The 19,278-nt window shown below is 44.5% G+C and overlaps 1 protein-coding gene across 1 annotated transcript in view; it reads right to left on the bottom strand.

The window, feature by feature from the left end:
- FAM91A1 (family with sequence similarity 91 member A1) overlaps positions 1–2,393 on the bottom strand; it is a 28,995-nt gene extending 26,602 nt beyond the window's left edge. The window contains exon 1 of the mRNA XM_035125233.2: positions 2,165–2,393. Coding sequence (XP_034981124.2) covers positions 2,165–2,236 — 72 coding nt within the window. The 5' untranslated portion in view covers positions 2,237–2,393. The remainder of the gene's footprint in view (positions 1–2,164) is intronic.
- Between the last annotated feature and the right edge of the window lie 16,885 nt (positions 2,394–19,278).

Here is a 19,278-nt window from a genome sequence, read left to right as displayed (position 1 = left end):
CCCGCAGCATTCGCAACCCGCAGCGCCGCGTCTGCACATGCGCAGGTTGCAATTTGGTGCTTCTGCGCATGCGCAAAGCGTGATTTAGCACTTCTGCACATGTGCCGAAACCCAGAAGTAACCCGCTCCAGAACATCTGGGTTCGGTGCAGTGCGCAACCCAAAAACACGCAACCTGAATCATCTGTAACCCGAGGTATGACTGTATATCTGCCCCCCTGATCTCTCTGGAGGAAAGCTTGGATTAAAATAACAGGTACAACAGAACAACAGCATTAAGACTACAGCACTACAGCAGAGTGCACAGACTATTCAACTAAGTAACTCAAATCAGACCAACTGAAATTAATAGACATAACTCAGTAATGTTCATTAATTTCAATGGGTTTACTTTGAATAAAACTTAAACAAATGCTCAAAATCCTATATCAACCAACTGGGGTCAGCTACAGGGGGGACGGGGACTGAACATGCACTAAAAAACAAGGAACTCAGCACGCTCAGCATGTTTTTAGCATTTGAATGGAGTTCACTGCACTTTCAAACAAAAATCCAGTTCTACCTTTCCTTTCTAAGGTTTCTTCACTTCAGCAACCTAATTTAGAGCCTTGTTGTTGCAAATGCTTTAAAAATGAGGAATGGAAAATTCCATATTGGCATGGTTCCCATATATCACCTAGGCATAGCTGCCAAGTTTTCCCTTTTCTCGCGAGGAAGCCTATTCAGCATAAGGGAGAATCCCTTAAAAAAAGGGATAACTTGGCAGCTATGCACCTAGGTAAATAGAAGTAATATCAGACCTCTAGCCACACATGTTTACTTATGGAGGGGATATGTCAGGTAGTTGAAGCCTTGGCAATGCATCCACTGATTTAATTATTTGACAGTGTCTCCGTTCAGTTTTCCTTCTTATGTGACTGATGTATTCATGTAATAATACACTACAGGTTTTGCTGAAGTTGATTAATGCCATTTTATTACAATTCCAATGAAATATTCTACAAAAAAGGAGGAAAGGGAACACTTTCAGATCTACTGCAAAAGATCTAATAGTGCAGTAGATCCTCATCTACCTTATTCACCCCATGTTCAAATTAATCTCAAGAAGCAGCATGCTGTATGCATACAATTGCCTGCAGGAAAAATGTGGCTGGCTGGCCGGCCCTGAAAAGCAGCAGAGGTTTATGCAGGTGAGGATGGGCCAAAGTTCAACAAGTTTGACAACAAACATTGACTTGGCAGTACCTGTCCTAATACTAGGGAAGAGAAGGAAAGAAAGGGTGAAGAAAAGTTAGCATTTTAGTCTTATTGGGTTGTTTTATTTACTGCATTGTGTGACACATCAACAAACAAGTACCTAGGAGGAAAATGTCTCTACACACCAGCAGTGAAAAGGGTAATTTGCAGTAGATCAGCAACGATTTGCAACCAGTGTCAACCACAAAATGATTCTGCCCGCCCGCCATCCCCCCACTACACTGCTGAAATGAATAAATGCCGGGGTAACTAGCAATGGACTTAGAATCACAGAACTGTGCAGCTGGAAGGTTCCACGAGGGTCATCTAGTCCAACCCCCTGCAATGCAGGAACACAACAAGATCATACATGGCAGGTGGCCATCCAACCTCTGTTTAAAAAACCTCCAAGGATGCAGAACCCACCACGTCTCAGGGGAGTCTGTTCCACTGTCCAAAAGTCCCTACCTCCGATGTTTAGTGGGAATTTATTTCCTTGTAACTTGAAACCCACTGGTTCGTGTCCTAGCCTCGGGAACAGAAGAGAGATGGGTTCAAGTTCTGCCGCTCAAAACAAAAAAACCGAATGGGCTTAGCAGGGGGACTCAAGCCGTCGCCCCTGGCGGAACCTAGGACGAAGTCTACCCCGGCCACCCGCTTGGTTGGCACCTATCCGACCCCGCTTTTACTGGAGAGCAGACCCACTGAAATAAATGGACATGTCCCAAGTTGGGTCCATTGCCCGCCCCCGTCTCGCTCAGAAGCGAGATCCCACGGAGTTCCTGCTCCCCAGAAGGGGAAGCGAAAGTGGTGGAGGAGGTCTCTGCGGATGGCCATTGGCGGGGTACGGGAAGCCAGAGGGGTCAGTTATAATAGGGAGAGCGATAAGAGCCGCTTTCCTACAGGTGCCGGGAGGGGTCAGTCCGTACCTGCTTGATGCTGGCGGGGAGGCGGGCCCAGGGGTAGTTGTGGCGAATGTGGAACTCCACGTCCACATTCATGGCAGGCTCCCCCGGGTGGGGTGGGAAGAGTCGGGGGCGGCGGTTGGGCCCCCCGCCCCTCACACAGCCTCAGCCCCCGGACCTTGAGGAGCGACGCGGCGGCCCAAAGCTGGACCTTCGCTCAGCCCTCTTTCTCGCCTCTCCTCCTCCTCCCTCTCGTCTCCTCACAGCGCGCTTCCGCGTTACGGGCGCCGGGAGCCCCGCCCCTCCGCGCGACGTCGCTTCCGGTCCCCGCGGGCGGAGCCTCGAAAAACCAAGGGAGTAGGTAGAACGCCCCTCTCTAAGAACCAATGGGATCGTACTTTCCTCCTCCACCCTCCCTTCTTTCTAAATCAGCACGCCAGAAATGTGAGGGCGGGGCTGGGGCTTTTAAACCCGCGGAGGTTTGACGTCACGGGCGCGTCGCTTTTACGTCTCCGCCGCAGGCTACTGTACTGTGAAACTACAAGCCCCATGGTGCTTTGCGAGAAACGGCCCCCTTTTTTTCGTTCGTGACGTAACAATTGGCGTCGAGGCTTAAGGGTTCGCCTGACGGAACAAGGTCGCTCTATTTGTTTATTTATTATTATTTATTGAATTTGTATACCGTCCTTCGTTTCAGTTCCATATCGCTTTATATTTTAAAGAAAAAATTCGAACCACATTAAAACATCAAATAAAACAATCCAGAATAAAGCATTACTGAAGAAAATGAAATATAAACTTTAATTAACTTTGTTATCGAAGCAGCATAGTTAACAAGAAACTAAAATACTATTTTAAAGATTTAAAGGCGTCTAGTCCATCCCCCTGCAATGCAGGAACCTTTTGCCCAACGTGGGGCTCAAACCCACAACCCTAAGATTAAGAGTCTCATGCTTTACCAGCTGAGCTGTCCAGCCATGCCGCTGACCCTACTATCATGCAACACTGATATCTTATAATAACAATATTACACCTCTTCCAGCTAGGGATGGTGTTTCTGTCCATCTCCTGAGGTGGACTCTAGCCCAGAAAGCATATGCCCAAACTTTTTTCAAAGAGGGCCAGATTTGATGAAGTGAACATGTGTGAGGGCCGAACAAAGTTGTTGAGCTATTTTTTTTAGGATTGAAGTTGTTGAGCTTTTGGGGGCCGGACTAGGCCCCCAAAACGGACTTTGGTCATGTCTGCCCTAACCTGTCTGCTGGGCTCAAGTGCTGCGTCTGCTTATCTGAGAATAAGGCTTCATTGAACCGATTGGGGTTTATTTCTGAGCAGACCTTGCGTGTATTCTCAGAGCTAAGTGCTGCTGAATTCAGGGAGGTTGCATTCATTAATCACTTCTCCACAAAGTGGCTTACGGTGCAAAAAGCATTAAAACCAAGCAGAAGAGTGAGAATAAAATAAGTTGCAATGCTCGTCTGTAAATACAGGTGAAACTCGGAAAATTAGAATATCGTCGAAAAGTGCATTTATTTCAGTAATGCAACTTATTATTATTTTATTTTTCTTTTAATTTTTACAAATGCTTTCTTTTGGAAATTTCACAGTAATAAAACAAATAGTTACAAAAATACAAAAATAAACATCACTATTACATTTCATTAATTACATTCCATTTATAATTGACCTGCCTAACGACAAATAATTACAATTACAACAAATAAAGACTTGACATATCTTGCTTTGCATGTCATGCATCTATCTCATATATTGGTTTCCCCTTTTAAGTTGCATTACTGAAATTAATGCACTTTTCGACGATATTCTAATTTTTCGAGTTTCACCTGTATGTGCAAAGGGACAGGTCCAACCCACTAGAAAGATTAGCCGAAAAGAATTCATACCAATGGAAGTCTTTGTTCCAATGCAGATGGTGAGGGGCTGATCCGGATTGGGACCACAACAGCAGCAAAGAGCTTTGAAAAACAACCCTTCCTGGACTGCCTGCTGTTTGCCTGCTGGTCTATCTCACTCAGCCTCATTTACGCAGGCTGGCAGTGGTCTCTTACAGCCCTACCTGGAGAGGACGGGGGCTGAACCTGAGACCTTCTGCATGAGCCATGACCCTTCTTCATGCAATTAGTTTCTTGTCTAGTTTGGGCTTCGAATGCCTGTTGTTGACACTCTATTCATAACTCATAAAAACATTGTGCAATGGCCAACCTATGGTAAAATAAAGTATATTTCCTATGATCATCAAATAATACTTGGAATTTTCTTTTCAACCTGCAGGTGTCAGTCATTTGCTATTTTAATACTCACCAGTTGCAGGGAGAAGGCCCATTGAGAAATCGATTCATTCCGGTTCCGGTTTCCGCCTGCAGGAATGGCGGACCTGTTTTCCATCTCTCTGACCTTCGTAAGGAATTTGGCGGTTGCTAGGGGAGTAAATGGCAACCCCCTACCCTCTCCGGGGGTTACGGAGAGGGGCCGCTGGCCCGCGATGCCCCCAGACCCACTCCGACTGTTTTTGGAGTGGGGGGAGCTTGGGCTGAGCACTTACAAGGGCCAGGACTCCCGGACGCTAATCTGCATGGCGGGGATTTCCATGGTTAAAGAAGATAATTAGGCTTAAATCTATGGACATACTTCAGAAGGAGGGGAAGAAGCGCTGTTTACTGCTGAGAAATTTATGCTGCTGAGGGAGAGGAGTCAAAGATTGTACTGCATCTGGAAGAAGGATTGATGGGGACGGAGCGATAAGGGAAGTGAGTTTTTATTTTTATTTTTCTTCATACTGTTGCCTCGTACCTTCCCGGACGCGATGTCCTGGCTTGTTTGGAGTGAAAGAGAAGCAAAAGACTGTGTGAGTTGAACTTTATAACTGTTGTTACTGAGCATATTTTTTAAAGATGTGGAGTTGCCGATGAGAAAAGCCCCCCCCTAGTCGGACGGAAGGAGTTCTGGACGCGTTCGGAGGATTTATGAGCTGTGACGCACTTTAAATTGGAGCAGCGACCTGAAGCTAAGTTCAGCTATAGGGCAAGGAGATCCATTAATTTACCAAGAGTCTATGGTTTGATGTTTGGGTCTCCTGCCTGGAAAAGCTGTAAATTCTATAATGATCGTAAATCTTCATGGCTATGAGAGAAAACGAAAGTGATTTGAGCTTTTTAAAATGGCGCTGCTTCGAACTGCTTCGACGCAACAGGGAGCTCCATTAAGAAGATTTATGGGGAGGCTGGACTGATTAACTCACACAGGAGAAAGAACATCTGTGAAACTTTGTTTGATATTTATCTCAGCAGCTGGGAAACAATCGGATGAAAGTGGAAAACATCTATGTGACTGTAAGGGGAAGATCTGGATTATTATGAACTTGGAGGACGATTTGAACTTTAGAAAAAAGACGGCAGTGGACAGTTGCGAGGAATTCCCAATTTCTTGAAGCATGGGAACCCAAATAAAAAATTCTTTAGATGATTTGGCATAACATTCGGTTTGATTGATATATATATGTGTATAATTTGAAATATTGAATGTGATATAATTGGTTTTAATTGGAAAATTAATAAAAAATATTTTTTTTAAAAAAAGAGAAATCGATTCATTCCTATGGAAAGTGGCGGTGTATTTGAAAGTGTGTGTTTGTAGTTGCGGACACTTGCCGAACCTGCTCGCTTATATTTAGGCTCGTAGCTCACCCTATCCTGAAGCCTAGGCAACTGGTTTTAAAAGTTATGCATAGCTATTGGAATGAAAATCTACAGACAAAATTCCTCTTATGTGCTCCATAAACCTTAGTGGTCTGCTTAGATAGGATCAATGGGAGGGTAATCTGGCCTTGCCCATACTTGCATAGCCACTATGGCTATCTATGGGTCTCTGTTTAGGAAGTCCTTTGAATAAGATTTTGCCAGATCTTAGCTATTAGACCACTACACCAACTGGTCTCTCTAGCTCTGGGAGGTCCACCTGACAACTTTGCTGACATCATTTCGGCGGCGCCAGTAAAGACTTACCCTTTTTGGCCTTTGATGGACTGAGGTGGTTTTGTTGAACTGTTAGCTTGGCGTCAAAGCTTCCCGTGGCAGGTGTGTGTGTGTGTGTGTGTCTGTGTCTGTGTCTGTTGCATCTGTTCTATGTGTATTTCCACTGGTATAATATAAGTCACTTTGAGACCTTTTAAGTAATAAGTGACTAATGTTTAAATAACAACAATGATGGTGATATGCGCCTTTATATACACATGTACCCTATAAATTTCAAATTTGTTCCTCCAAAATTCCTGTTTCCATGTGTTGTGCCACACAGCATGTGGAATCCGTCGCCCTGAATGGAGGAAACTAGAGGGCAGGGTTAATTTGAGCTGCCCCATGTGCCACATTAAGTCTTCAATGCTAAATCACAGGCTACAAGCTCTAGTTCAGGGACGTGGAACCTGTGGTCCACCAGATGATGTTGGACTCCAAGTACCATAAGCCCTGCCCACCTGATCTGGAGATGATGGGAGTTGTAGTCCTGCAATATCAAAAGGTGCAGAGGTTCTCCATCCCTGCTCTGGTTCTTCTGTCATAATGTGGTTTAATTTTTTAAAAACAACAACAACTCTTTCTTCATGCACATGATATGTTCCATTTAACTTCAGTAGCACAGACAGGCTCTTCCAAGCAAAGGAAGTTGTCCCACTCATGAGGTGGCCATTTAATGCATCTCAAAAGAGGAATTGCATCACCAAAGAAGACAAAAGAGGACACGTACTTGAATAAAAAGTACATATGCTCATTCATATGTATAGATGCAAATTCAGAAATAATAGTTGTCGTTGAAACAGATATACATCTTGCCATGGCATATTCTGATCTGGAGATCTGAATCCATCTTTTGATTCTTCAGAGTAATTAAGCTTAATTTGCTTGAACGACACTGAGTACCATCAGAATGGAAATGATCCAGCAGAAATGTCAGTGTGGTTCTTTGGGGACTTGCTCATAACACTGAGCTAATAAAGTAAAGAGTCGCCGAAGCCCACAGACAGCATCATATATTAAATGTTACAGAACATTAACATTCCAGCGAACAAGCCCATCAGTCTCTCTCTCTCTCTCTCTCTCTCTCTCTCTCTCTCTCTCTCATCTGTCTAACCTCCCACTCGGCACAGAAGAAGACAGCAATTGAAGCTCAGTTCTCTTTTATTTTCCTCCCACACATCAGAAAGCCCATCCTAAAGGAATCAAAAACCAACAATTGAGGAAGTAGGATACATCTTCCTTCACATACGAAGGAGTTCTCTTAATGAACTGTCTGAACCACATCCGATATAAAAGATAATCAGAAAGGAGATCTTTCTTGAAGTTGCCCATCAACAGTTAGCACACAGACTATGGTGAGATATACTCCCGTCTCTGTTTAAATGATGATATTTATTTCTGAATTTGCAGTGATGCACAAAATTTATGGAAATCTATGCCCTCTTTTTTTGGCAATTCATAAGACTGCAGTTGCCAGTGTGCCCCTGAGTATCTGCTATGGGGCCTGAAGAAGGTCGCATCCATTTTGTGTTTTGCTACACCTCCACAGCATCCTTTTTGTGATATGCCACACCTCCAGGGCAGCCATTTTGTGACCGGTACCCATGGCACTTTCTCAGAATTCTAAATGCTCCCGTTGGCACGGTTGGCAACCCCAAGATAAGTGGTCCCCCTATTGAGGAGAGTCACTAGGCTGGGAACAGACGGCTGGCAGCTCAAGAGCATGTTACAGGGAGAATCCAGGAAGGAAGCAACAAAGCAGGGCTTCTTCCCTGTTCTCCTGGTTCCTCCAGCCTCTGCTGCTGACTTGGAGGACCTCGATCAGGAGAATACAGAGGCCAGGTCTGGTTTCTCCCCACTTCAGAGCCATGCTGCAGCCATACCCTGTGATTGATGCCTAAACAAACGAGCATCTCTCTTCTTCAGCTGGCCACATTTTTTAATTGGCTTTTGCACACCTAGTGTTGTAAAACGCTTATAAGCCCAATTAACCAATTTTGCAGGCTGTCTAGTTACATAGTCTACAAAAAGTCCCTTGGGGAAATTGCTTTTGAGTGGGCTGATGGCATGAGAGTGTTGGGAATGGGGGAGTATTAAGCTATTAAGATTAATAGCCCCCTCAGTTCCACCAAAAGAGTTTGAAGCAGAGAACAATGAGTTACGTTCTGAAGTTACCATACAGAAAGAGCCTGCAGCAGTTGTTTGTAGGTCAGCACTAAAACCTACGAAAGCAGTGCCTAAAATTCGATCAAATCCTGTATGATGATGTCTAGTCAGCCCAGAGTTACTTCCTGTCTAAGGAGGCCTCTGCATGTTACCTTCTTCACCAACAGCATTCATAAACTTCAAAACAGATCAGGAAAGTTGGGTGGAAGAGGCATTGTCAGATGCTGAACATGTTCCTGAATCTTCTGATCCTTCCGATGTGTAGTTTGAATCTGCCCACCAACTCCCCAAGTCTGTTTACTCTCTGTACAATCTGGGGCATTTCATAACGTTTCCATATTTCAAACAATAAAAGCCAAGACACCCCAAAAGTTGTTGAGCACCCCTAACATTTCAAGAACACCACAGGGTTCTTACATTAGACAAATTCACAAGGCTATCAATAGCTGTCTACTACCAGATGTTCATGGGCCAGAAGTTGGCTTCACCTGTTGAACAGCAGCCAGAAGGGAGGAAAAAATGGAATGATTCCACTGGGCGCCACACCACAGGGGCCGGTACTTACTGCGGGTCCTGCAACGTGCCCAAGCCACACATCTCTCCTGGAAGTGACACAGTGGGTAGGCGCCTGCAGGCTCCACGCTGCCCGAAATGATAGCATGGGGATTGCGTGTGCCTGCCGCCTCCCCCTCAGCCGCCCTACAGCTGAAGGGGAGGTGGTAGCGAGACTCTGTGCAGTGCGCCCTTCCCCGGCTTGCCCCGCCCAATGGTTGGACCGCCTTGCCCCAGATGCAGGGTATACGCACTGCCCCAGGTGCCTGAGCGGCTAGCTACACCACTGCTTCCAGGAGTAGAAGGCACTGGTGAGAAACAGCTGGCTTCAGCATCCTTAAACAGAGCTCTCAGCAGCACTCAGGCACTAGAAACAGTGCTGTATTTCCTGGCCCTACCGGGCTGCTTCCTACTCACCACCTGGGTCCTTGGCTCTGTAATCAACTGGATTCCCTGACCTCTGGGCTGTCTGACTTTGTATATGGATTCTGCTCTCAGGGATGTGTTCCTCGGAGACTCCTAGCCCCTGCTTGCTCGACTGGGGCAGAGACACCAGAGGCAGTATGCTGGGGGACACTAATGGAAGTGCTACTCTTCCAGCATCTTCCTTTAGCTCTATGCACCAGAGAGACCAAGTGGGCAATGTGGGTGGAAGGAGGCAGCCTCAGAAGCTTTCTGGGGACCTGGGGAAGACATCAAGTGTGCCATCACTCCTATGGGTGCCATGTTGGCACTCCCTGTACAGGGGTACATAATAAATCTTTAAGGTAGAACAAACCCCTTTGTTGTTTTGGCTGCAACAGAGCAATACAGTTCCTTTCGATGACTGAAACACACACACACACACTGAACATCCCTAAACTCAGGTTAAAGGATGAATCCATCTTTCAGAATGAGGAAAGTGCTCTCTAGGTACTCATTGACAATGTGTTTATTTGTGCATATCCTTTAATTAAAAAGAGCTGAATGGACAGTTTGGGACTTTCTATTAATCGAATCCATCCTATTGCACAGAGACAGGTTCCCACATAGTCAAATAACGCTACATAATTAATCCGAAATAAGTAGCAGCAGTTGTTGCTTTTGCCACAAATAGGGAGCACAGTTTAATTGAAGTCTGAAAAGTGTCTTAATCACAAGGGTCCTGTGAATGCCTGCAGCCAAACACAGCTAGTACAAGCACTAGAGACTGGCTGCTCTTATGCAATCAGCACCCGGAGGAAGAAAACAGAATGGTGGCGAATGCATGTATGCTGAAGTTTTAATTGCTTTCCTTCCCCCAGGTCTGTTTGGAGTGAACATGGCAAATGTTAAACTGGGAGACGTGCTCAGATGGCATGCTAAATGGTGCAAGCAAACCACAATTTTTGTTTCCAAATAATAAATGACCATTTTCTTCCTAAATATCAGATGCTTGAGGCCTCGAACCATCAACTCATGGGGCTGAGGTTATAACTTCACCTTGTGTGCTTACATAAAACTGTTGTGTTTTCACAAAGCCCACTTCAGCCATGGAAGGGAATCAGGGAGCAACACTGACCCCTGTGGACTGGAAAGTGGTATGAAGTCTCTGGCTTGGTCACATCTGCCATATAAACTAGGAATTTGGACTTTTGCCCTTGGCTAATCAACAGAATGCTGTCTTTTGCTTGCTTAACATCTGCTGCCAGGGAAAGTGAGCTTTATCCAAGCATAATGAATTTTGAGCTGTCATGTTCACTTAAGATAGGTGCGGGAACCTTTGGCCCTCTGGATGTTGCTGAATGACAACTCCCATCAACCCCAGCCAGCATGGCCAGGAAGATGGGAGTTGTAGTTCAGCAACAGCTGGAGGGCCATGGTTCCCCACTCCTGACGTAAGTACAAACCAGGCTCTGAATTTCACCCATCCGTCCTTTCCTGTGCCAAGGAAGAGCCTTGCTTCAGGCTTGCACTAAGAGCACTACCAGGGAGTTGTATAAACCTGTTAAGTTACCAATACAGTGGTACCTCCATTTTCTAACATAATCTGTTCCGGAAGACCATTTGAGTTCTGAAACACTTGAAAACTGAAAACTCAAAACAGAAGCCTCAAAGCGGAAAACTCAATAAGGAAGCTGCGTTTCCTGTTCGACTTGCGAGGCGCATTCGAAAACTGAACCATTTACTTCTGGGTTTTCAGCGTTCGAGTTCCGAAATGTTCACCAACGTAGACGTTCCAAAACTGAACTGAACAAGTGTACTTGTGTGAAACCTGAATCTGGCTGTCAAGGTTCAATGGACAACACAGAAAGGAAGGGAGAAGATTGAAGGAATACAGTAAACAGGTGTTATTACCCCACCCACCCCTGCAACAGTTTCTCATGGTTCCTACAAGAGGATACATAGTATGTATGTTGCAGTGGTGAGGCAGAAGTATTTGACCAAAGCTGCAACAGTATTTGACCAATATTGTAATATATAGGCATGAGGCCAAAAGTGTGAGGATTTAGGCTGAAGGTCAGGAACTCATCCAGATCATGCCCACCTAATATTAGCAGTTTTCATACTTGAAGGCTTGGCCACCGTGAGAACAGCATACCCTCCAACATTTCTCCAATGAAAAGAGGACATCCTAAGGGACGCGGGTGGTGCTGTTGGTTAAACCTAGAGCCTATAGAAGGTTGGCGGTTTGAATCCCCGTGATGGGGTGAGCTCCCATTGCTCGGTCCCAGCTCCTGCCAACCTAGCAGTTTGAAAGCACATCAAAGTGCAAGTAGATAAATAGGTACCACTACAGCAGGAAGGTAAACGGCGTTTCCGTGTGCTGCTCTGGTTCGCCAGAAGTGGCTTTGTCAAGCTGGCCACATGACTTGGAAGCTGTACGCCGGCTCCCTCGGCCAATAATGCGAGATGAGCACCGCAACCCCAGAGTCAGTCACTTTACCTTTCAGGAAAAGCAGGACATTCCGGGATCAAATCAGAAACCGGGATGGCTTCTGTAATTTTAGGATGGTCCCTGGAAAATAGGGACACTTGGAGGGTTCTGGAACAGGATGTTTGACTAGATGAGTTACTGGTCTGATTCAGCAGGCTCTTTTTATTTCTGACATTCCCGTGGGAATGTATGCACATTTTGAAGCTAGATGAAATGATGTAAAAAAAAAAGGTAAAGGTAAAGGACCCCTGGATAGTTAAGTGCAGTCAAAGGTGACTATGAGGTGTGGCGCTTATCTTGCTTTTCAGGCCAAGGGACCCAGCGTTTGTCCACAGACAGCTTTCTGGGTCATGTGGCCAGCATGACTAAATTGCTTCTGGCACAACAGGACACGGTGATGGAAACCAGAGTGCATGGAAACGCTGTTTACCTTCCTGCTGCAGCGGTACCTATTTATCTACTTGCACTGGCATGCTTTCAAACTGTTAGGTTGGCAGGAGCTGGGACAGAGCAACAGGAGCTCACCCCATCGTGTGGATTCGAACCTCCAATCTTTGGTTCGGCAAACCCAAGAGGCTCAGTGGTTTAGACCACAGCGCCACCCGCTCCCTACTATGAAATGATGTACTCAAGAAGCAATATATGTTTTACTGTGCCTGGTGTCTTTGAGCAGATGGCACATGAGGTTATTTTGGCCATCTGGAATCAAGCTGGGGCTTCACAAGAGAGATCATTTCCCTACTTCCTCAGTTTGAACACTATAACCACGCCAAAAATACGTGCCATTCTCTAGAGAAGTCGTGGCATAAATCTCCCTTCTCAAGAACAGCGTCATGCTAATTGTATATTCCAACCTACAGGGATTTCTTCTGAATTGAGAAATGTGTTATAAAGCCTCTTCATAGCACATGGTATTTATTGACTATTGTACCTTGGAGATGCTCGGCTGCTAGGTTCTTATCGCTTTGAGCAGCTTTCTAACCTTTAAATAAGTATTTAGCCTTTTAAACACACCACTTGGCATTGCTAAAAGCTAGTTACTGCAGATAGGTTTCCAATTCTAGACAGGCACTTGCTTTGTGTAGTAGTTGTTTACTTATTTTTCTCCTGAAACTTAGCTCTCCCTGGATAATGACACAGAGAACGAGATGATGATGATGACAGAAGGAGGAGGAGAAGGAGAAATTATTTTCCAGCTTCTTTTAGAAAGAACCGGAGTAGAACTGATGGGGAACCTCAGGACTCCATATTTGTCTCTTGGGGCACTTGCCAGGTCAGTGGCGTTGCACAACCACACCATCTCTGCTTCACACCCTCCTTGAGTGGTTTTGCATGGCTCAAATGTGTCATTGAATTCTGATAATGACTCTTGTTTGCCTAGATAAAGGTTGAAAGGAGTCTGGAAGTGTGGGTAGAACACACATTCATTGCTCTGTGCACTTCTGCTTCTGGCCCCGCCCAGTGCTGGTATGTGGCCCCCAGAAGATTACCAGAAGATAATGCGGCCCTCAGGCTGAAAATGTTCCCTTGGAAAAATAAATGCAACTAATTTGCTGAAGCAATTTACAGTGGTACCTCGGTTTATGAACTTAATCCGTTCCGGAAGTCTGTTCTTAAACCAAAACCATTCTTAAACTGAGGCACACTTTCCCTAATGAGGCCTCACACCGCCAGTGCCCTTCCACTGTTCGGATTCTGTTCTTAGACCAAGGTAAAGTTCTCAAACCAAGACACTATTTCCAGTTTTGCGGAGTTTGTAAACCAAATCGTTCTTAAACCGGACTGTTCTGAAACCGAGGTAGCACTGTAAACCAGTTCTAAGTACAACTGTTCTTTCTTGTATTCATTCTTTATTACCTGTGCTTCCCTTCATGCACAGTCTTTGTGGTCAATGTTTAGATTGTAAGCTACTTGGGGCAGAGATTTGTCTTTTTCTTTTGCTCTGCAAAAAAGGGGGGCTTTCTGCTGATGTAATAAATAATACAGTTAATGTTTATGCAGAATTAAAACTCTCCACGTTCAATAAGGCAAAGGCAAAATTATACAAAGAGGGTGGGAAAGAAATAGGTAAATAAAATAGCTGTTTCGGGTTACAAGGATCCATAGGTGCTGCTGCTATAGCAGGTGTGTTTGAGGAAGACGTTTAGTCAAAATGATATCATGCGTTTACCTTGGAAAGACTTGAAACATGCAAATGACTTCAGAAAAACCAGGCAAGCAGGAAGAAATCTTGCCTCTCCAAACCAGCCAACCTTTTCTTAAAAAATAAATTTTATTAATATTTTCCACATAACAAAAAAAGCAAAAGAAAAATAACAAAACACAAAATACAAAAACACACATATGAAAAACAAATCCAAGTCTTACAAATTAATAATATAAACATTTAAGAAAAAACAAACATTGACTTCCACCATTCCGACAGCACCTCCTTTACCTCTCATTGTATCTTCCTGTTTTCCTTATCATCTCAATCCTAACATCCTTTTTTCTTATCCTTTCACTTCACAAGATTATTCCAGACTCAGCCAGATTTCTGTCCTCGAACCTTGACTTTTAAGATATTCGTTTAGGCACTCCTATTCCTTTTTCAAACTACAAGAAAGAAGATTCCACCTAAACATTAGGAAGAACTTCCTGACAGTAAGAGCTGTTCGACAGTGGAATTTGCTGCCAAGGAGTGTGGTGGAGTCTCCTTCTTTGGAGGTCTTTAAGCAGAGGATTGACAGCCATATGTCAGGAATGCTTTGATGGTGTTTCCTGCTTGGCAGGGGGTTGGACTGGATGGCCCTTGTGGTCTCTTCCAACTCTATGATTCTAAAGAAAGCAAATTACAGTGGAACCTCGGTTTATGAACACCTCGGTTTATGAATTTTCGGTTTATGAACACCGTGGACCCATCTGGAACGGATTAATTCATTTTCCATTACTTTCAATGGGAAAGTTCGCTTCAGTTTATGAACGCTTCAGTTTATGAACAGACTTCCGGAACCAATTACACCCATGCTTCAGTTTATGAACGTTTCAGTTTAAGTACTCCGCGGACCCATCTGGAACGGATTAATCCACTTTCCATTACTTTCAATGGGAAAGTTCGCTTCAGTTTATGAACGCTTCAGTTTATGAACAGACTTCCGGAACCAATTATGTTCATAAACCGAGGTACCACTGTACTAGTAAGGATTGTAACTTCTGAATGTGGCAGCACTTTAAAATAACAATTTTTTTAAAGGTCACAGAATTAAAAGATTAAAAAACAACAACGAAGGAGAAACAAACAAATGTATAGCAATAGGCAAGAAGTGTCAAAGATTCATTTTTCAGGAGAAGAAATTGGTTCCAAAAACCCAAAATTGTACTTGTTTATGAACAGGAATTTCAATATGTATGTAGGGATGGGTAAATCTGTCAGTTTTGGTTCCTCTCAGTTTTCATTTTTCAAATCTTAGGTTTAGTTCTCTACATAGGCGCCAGCTATGCAGAGCCCTGGGTCCCCAGGCACCCACAAATTTAAAATGAAAGGGCCAGCGGCCCCCAGGTTCCACTCAGTGGCGTGCGAGTGATGTCAGCGCACCACAGGGGGTGCCAACATTAAATGCACACACACACCAGTGACGTCGGAACACCCTGGGCACCCATCGTGGAGTTAAGGCTGGTCCTCTGCATTTCCACATCAGCCTGCAATCGAAAAATAAGTCCTCATGAAAATCCACCAGCATTTCAGTGTACGTTTTTCCTAATAAGCACACACCTGTATGCAATTTCCCCTAATATGCACGTATTTGCAAAGCATTTTCCTGAGATACAATGTGTTTTTGTATGCTCTTTCCACTAATACATTCATTTTTATGGACACTTTGCCCCACTATATGATTTTTTAAAAAACACAAAAACCAAAACCCTTACATTTTGAAACAAAAAAATAAAAAAAATTCCTTCCAGTAGCACCTTAGAGACCAACTAAGTTTGTCATAGGTATGAGCTTTTGTGTGCATGCACACTTCTTCAGATACCTTACATTTTGTATTTACTTGGTTAGAGAAATGAGCTGCAAAATCTGAAGAAGCACAAACCTTGACGGATGGCTGCGTTTCACAGAATCATAGAATTCCCTGTCTGTCCAGCGATACACATGCAGAACTAACGGAGGAAATGTGCACAGGGCTGGGCGATGGGGGTGAGAATACACATTGCAAGCACACAAACGCCCTATTGCCATCTGTGAAATGCTGGCAGAGCTCTGAAATTCAGTGCCCCCACTCCCATTCTATGGTGGGTTTTGTCTGACCAAGACCCGAGATCGACCACCAAATTGTTTCCTTTATCAGATTTTGGCAGCAACCTTTAAAGAACTTGCAACTTTCAAAAGCAGAGGTGTAGAAGTGGGAGAGGAAAGGGCTGTTCCAGTGACAATATCAAAGCAAGAGGAAGTAGGCAACTGTCTGGCACAACAGTATTGTGCTTAGGACAAGAACAGTAGCTTTTTCATGTTCTTCTATTTTAAAGGCAGTTATTAAATGGGTTGGGCTCAGCTGGGAGGAAATATTAGGTCTTCTAGAAATGGCAATATAACATAGGAAGCAGACAAAACGTGTGATCAACATTATTCAGTTTTCTTTTTGCATGGAAATAGAGAGGTGATGAATCACACATCAGAACCGTTTATCTGCAAGCGATACCAGAATAAATGTTTTGTTTCCTTGGATCTGCTGAAATGTGAGTATGGTGTTCAAATAAAATGGCTCTATTAAACAATAGACAATATAGTTCAACTTATGCTCACCAACAATTTATTTTATTCTAAGGAAATAAAATATTGTCCTGAAACGACATAGGAAGAGAACATAGAGAAAAGGGGGGCCCTTTAAGAAGAAAGGAAATATATGGAGGAAGACTAACACGGATACCATTGTTATATTTTGAATTTATTTCCTGCTGCTATACAGTAGGTAGAGGAGCTGACAAAAAAAGAAAAGAAAACAGGCACCTCCCCAATTGTGCGCAATAAGCACATGCGCGACTGCTGACACATGTGCCGTTTTCAGTGCTGAAAGGGGTAGGAACGGGGACAGAACGGGCCGAAACCTGCCCTACGATTTCACTCCCCAATGGGGAAAGATTGTGGGCTGGTTCACACATGCAAACTCCTCACTTGAGGACCATGACATCAAGTGATGGCCTCTTCCAGACACGGATGTGCAATCGCAGATCAACCGCTACAGACATAATTTTCCATTTGTCCAAGGCAAAACTGCAATTACCGGGCTATTTCTCCCTCTTATTTACACACACACAAAATATCTCCTCCTCTTCTTCGCCACCCTCCATATGTATCCCCATTCCTTCTGAAATGTTGGAGGGAGGGATGGCAGACTCCAACCCAGGGGTAGGAAACCTGTGGCCCCCCCATCTCCCACAAGCTGTAGCCAGCATGGTCAATGGTCAGTGAGCATCAACTGGAAGGCACAGGTTCCTCCATGCCAGCTCTAACTCCTCCCTCCCTCCAGGTGCCAACATTCACCTTCATAGAGCATGAGGCTCTTAATCTCAGGGCCGTGGGTCATGAGTTCAAGCCCCACATTGGGCAAAAGATTCCTGCATGGCAGGGGGTTAGACTAGATGACCCTCGGGTTCCCCTCTAGCTCTACAGTTCTATGGTTCTAGTTATCTCCCGCCATAGCTGCCAAGTTATCCCTTTTTTAAAGGGAAATTCCCTTATGCTGAATAGGCTTCCTCGTGAGAAAAGGGAAAACTTGGCAGCTATGTCTCCCGCTTGGACTACTGCAATGTGCTCTACGTGGGGCTACCTTTGAAGGTGACCCGGAAACTACAACTAATCCAGAATGCGGCAGCTAGAGTGGTGACTGGGAGCGGCCGCCGAGACCACATGACACCGGTCTTGAAAGATCTACATTGGCTCCCAGTACGTTTCCGAGCACAATTCAAAGTGTTGGTGCTGACCTTTAAAGCCCTAAACGGCCTCGGTCCAGTATACCTGAAGGAGCGTCTCCATCTCCATCATTCTGCCCGGACACTGAGGTCCAGTACCGAGGGCCTTCTGGCGGTTCCCTCACTGCGAGAAGCCAAGTTGCAGGGAACTAGGCAGAGGGCCTTCTCAGTGGTGGCGCCTGCCCTGTGGAACACCCTCCCAACAGATGTCAAAAAGGAAAACAACTACCAGACTTTCAGAAGACATCTGAAGGCAGCCCTGTTCAGGGAGGCTTTTAATGTTTAATAGATTACTGTGTTTTATTTTTCTGTTGGAAGCCACCCAGAGTGGCTGGGGAGACCCAGCCAGATGGGTGGGGTATAAATAATAAATAATATTATTATTATTATTATTATTATTATTATTATTATTATTATTATTATTCTATGATTCTACTTCCGGTAACTCAAAAGCCTGCTTTAGTGGTGTTTAGTTTTTAGTTGGGCCAAATAAAGGTGTTGCCCAACTGTGGTGGATTTGGAAATAATAATTAGACTGCCTGTTGTTCCTTTGAGATATCAGCTATAATTTTACCTTCAATAAACATTTACTTTACCTGTGACGGCAGAGTCACTTAAAGAATGAATGCAAAAATTACACATCCCACGTCTCTCCTAATCAAAGGAAAACAAACCTTCCTGAGCAGAGCTGGGAGGAAATGTTTGTAGAGTAGTGCTATCAATGGTTACTGCCTGGGGGAGCCTTATTGATTAAGCTAGAGTTTCTTGACATGAGTTTGTCAGGCACCTGAACTTTGTAAAGAGAACCTACCTCTTAGAACTTGATGGTTATGTGACACGCCTTCTCTTCCCCGTCAAAAAACCATGGCAATTGTAATTTAATGAGGGATGTTGAGAATTCTCTGCTACCAATCTCAAATTCCGCTTTGTTGTTTAGTCGTTTAGTCGTGTCCGACTCTTCGTGACCCCATGGACCATAGCACGCCAGGCACTCCTGTCTTCCACTGCCTCCCGTAGTTTGGTCAAACTCATGTTCGTAGCTTCGAGAACACTGTCCAACCATCTTGTCCTCTGTCGTCCCCTTCTCCTAGTGCCCTCAATCTTTCCCAACATCAGGGTCTTTTCCAAGGATTCTTCTCTTCTCATGAGGTGGCCAAAGTATTGGAGCCTCAGCTTCACGATCTGTCCTTCCAGGGAGCACTCAGGGCTGATTTCCTTAAGAATGGATAGGTTTGATCTTCTAGCAGTCCATGGGACTCTCAAGAGTCTCCTCCAGCACCATAATTCAAAAGCATCAATTCTTCGGCGATCAGCCTTCTTGATGGTCCAGCTCTCACTTCCATACATCACTACTGGGAAAACCATAGCTTTAACTATACGGACCTTTGTCGGCAAGGTGATGTCTCTGCTTTTTAAGATGCTGTCTAGGTTTGTCATTGCTTTTCTCCCAAGAAGCAGGCGTCTTTTAATTTCGTGACTGCTGTCACCATCTGCAGTGATCAAGGAGCCCAAGAAAGTAAAATCTCTCACTGCCTCCATTTCTT

The sequence above is a fragment of the Zootoca vivipara genome, chromosome 8 (assembly GCF_963506605.1).
Source record: "Zootoca vivipara chromosome 8, rZooViv1.1, whole genome shotgun sequence".
NCBI classification, from domain to species: domain Eukaryota; kingdom Metazoa; phylum Chordata; class Lepidosauria; order Squamata; family Lacertidae; genus Zootoca; species Zootoca vivipara.
This window is presented reverse-complemented; position numbering and strand designations above follow the sequence as displayed.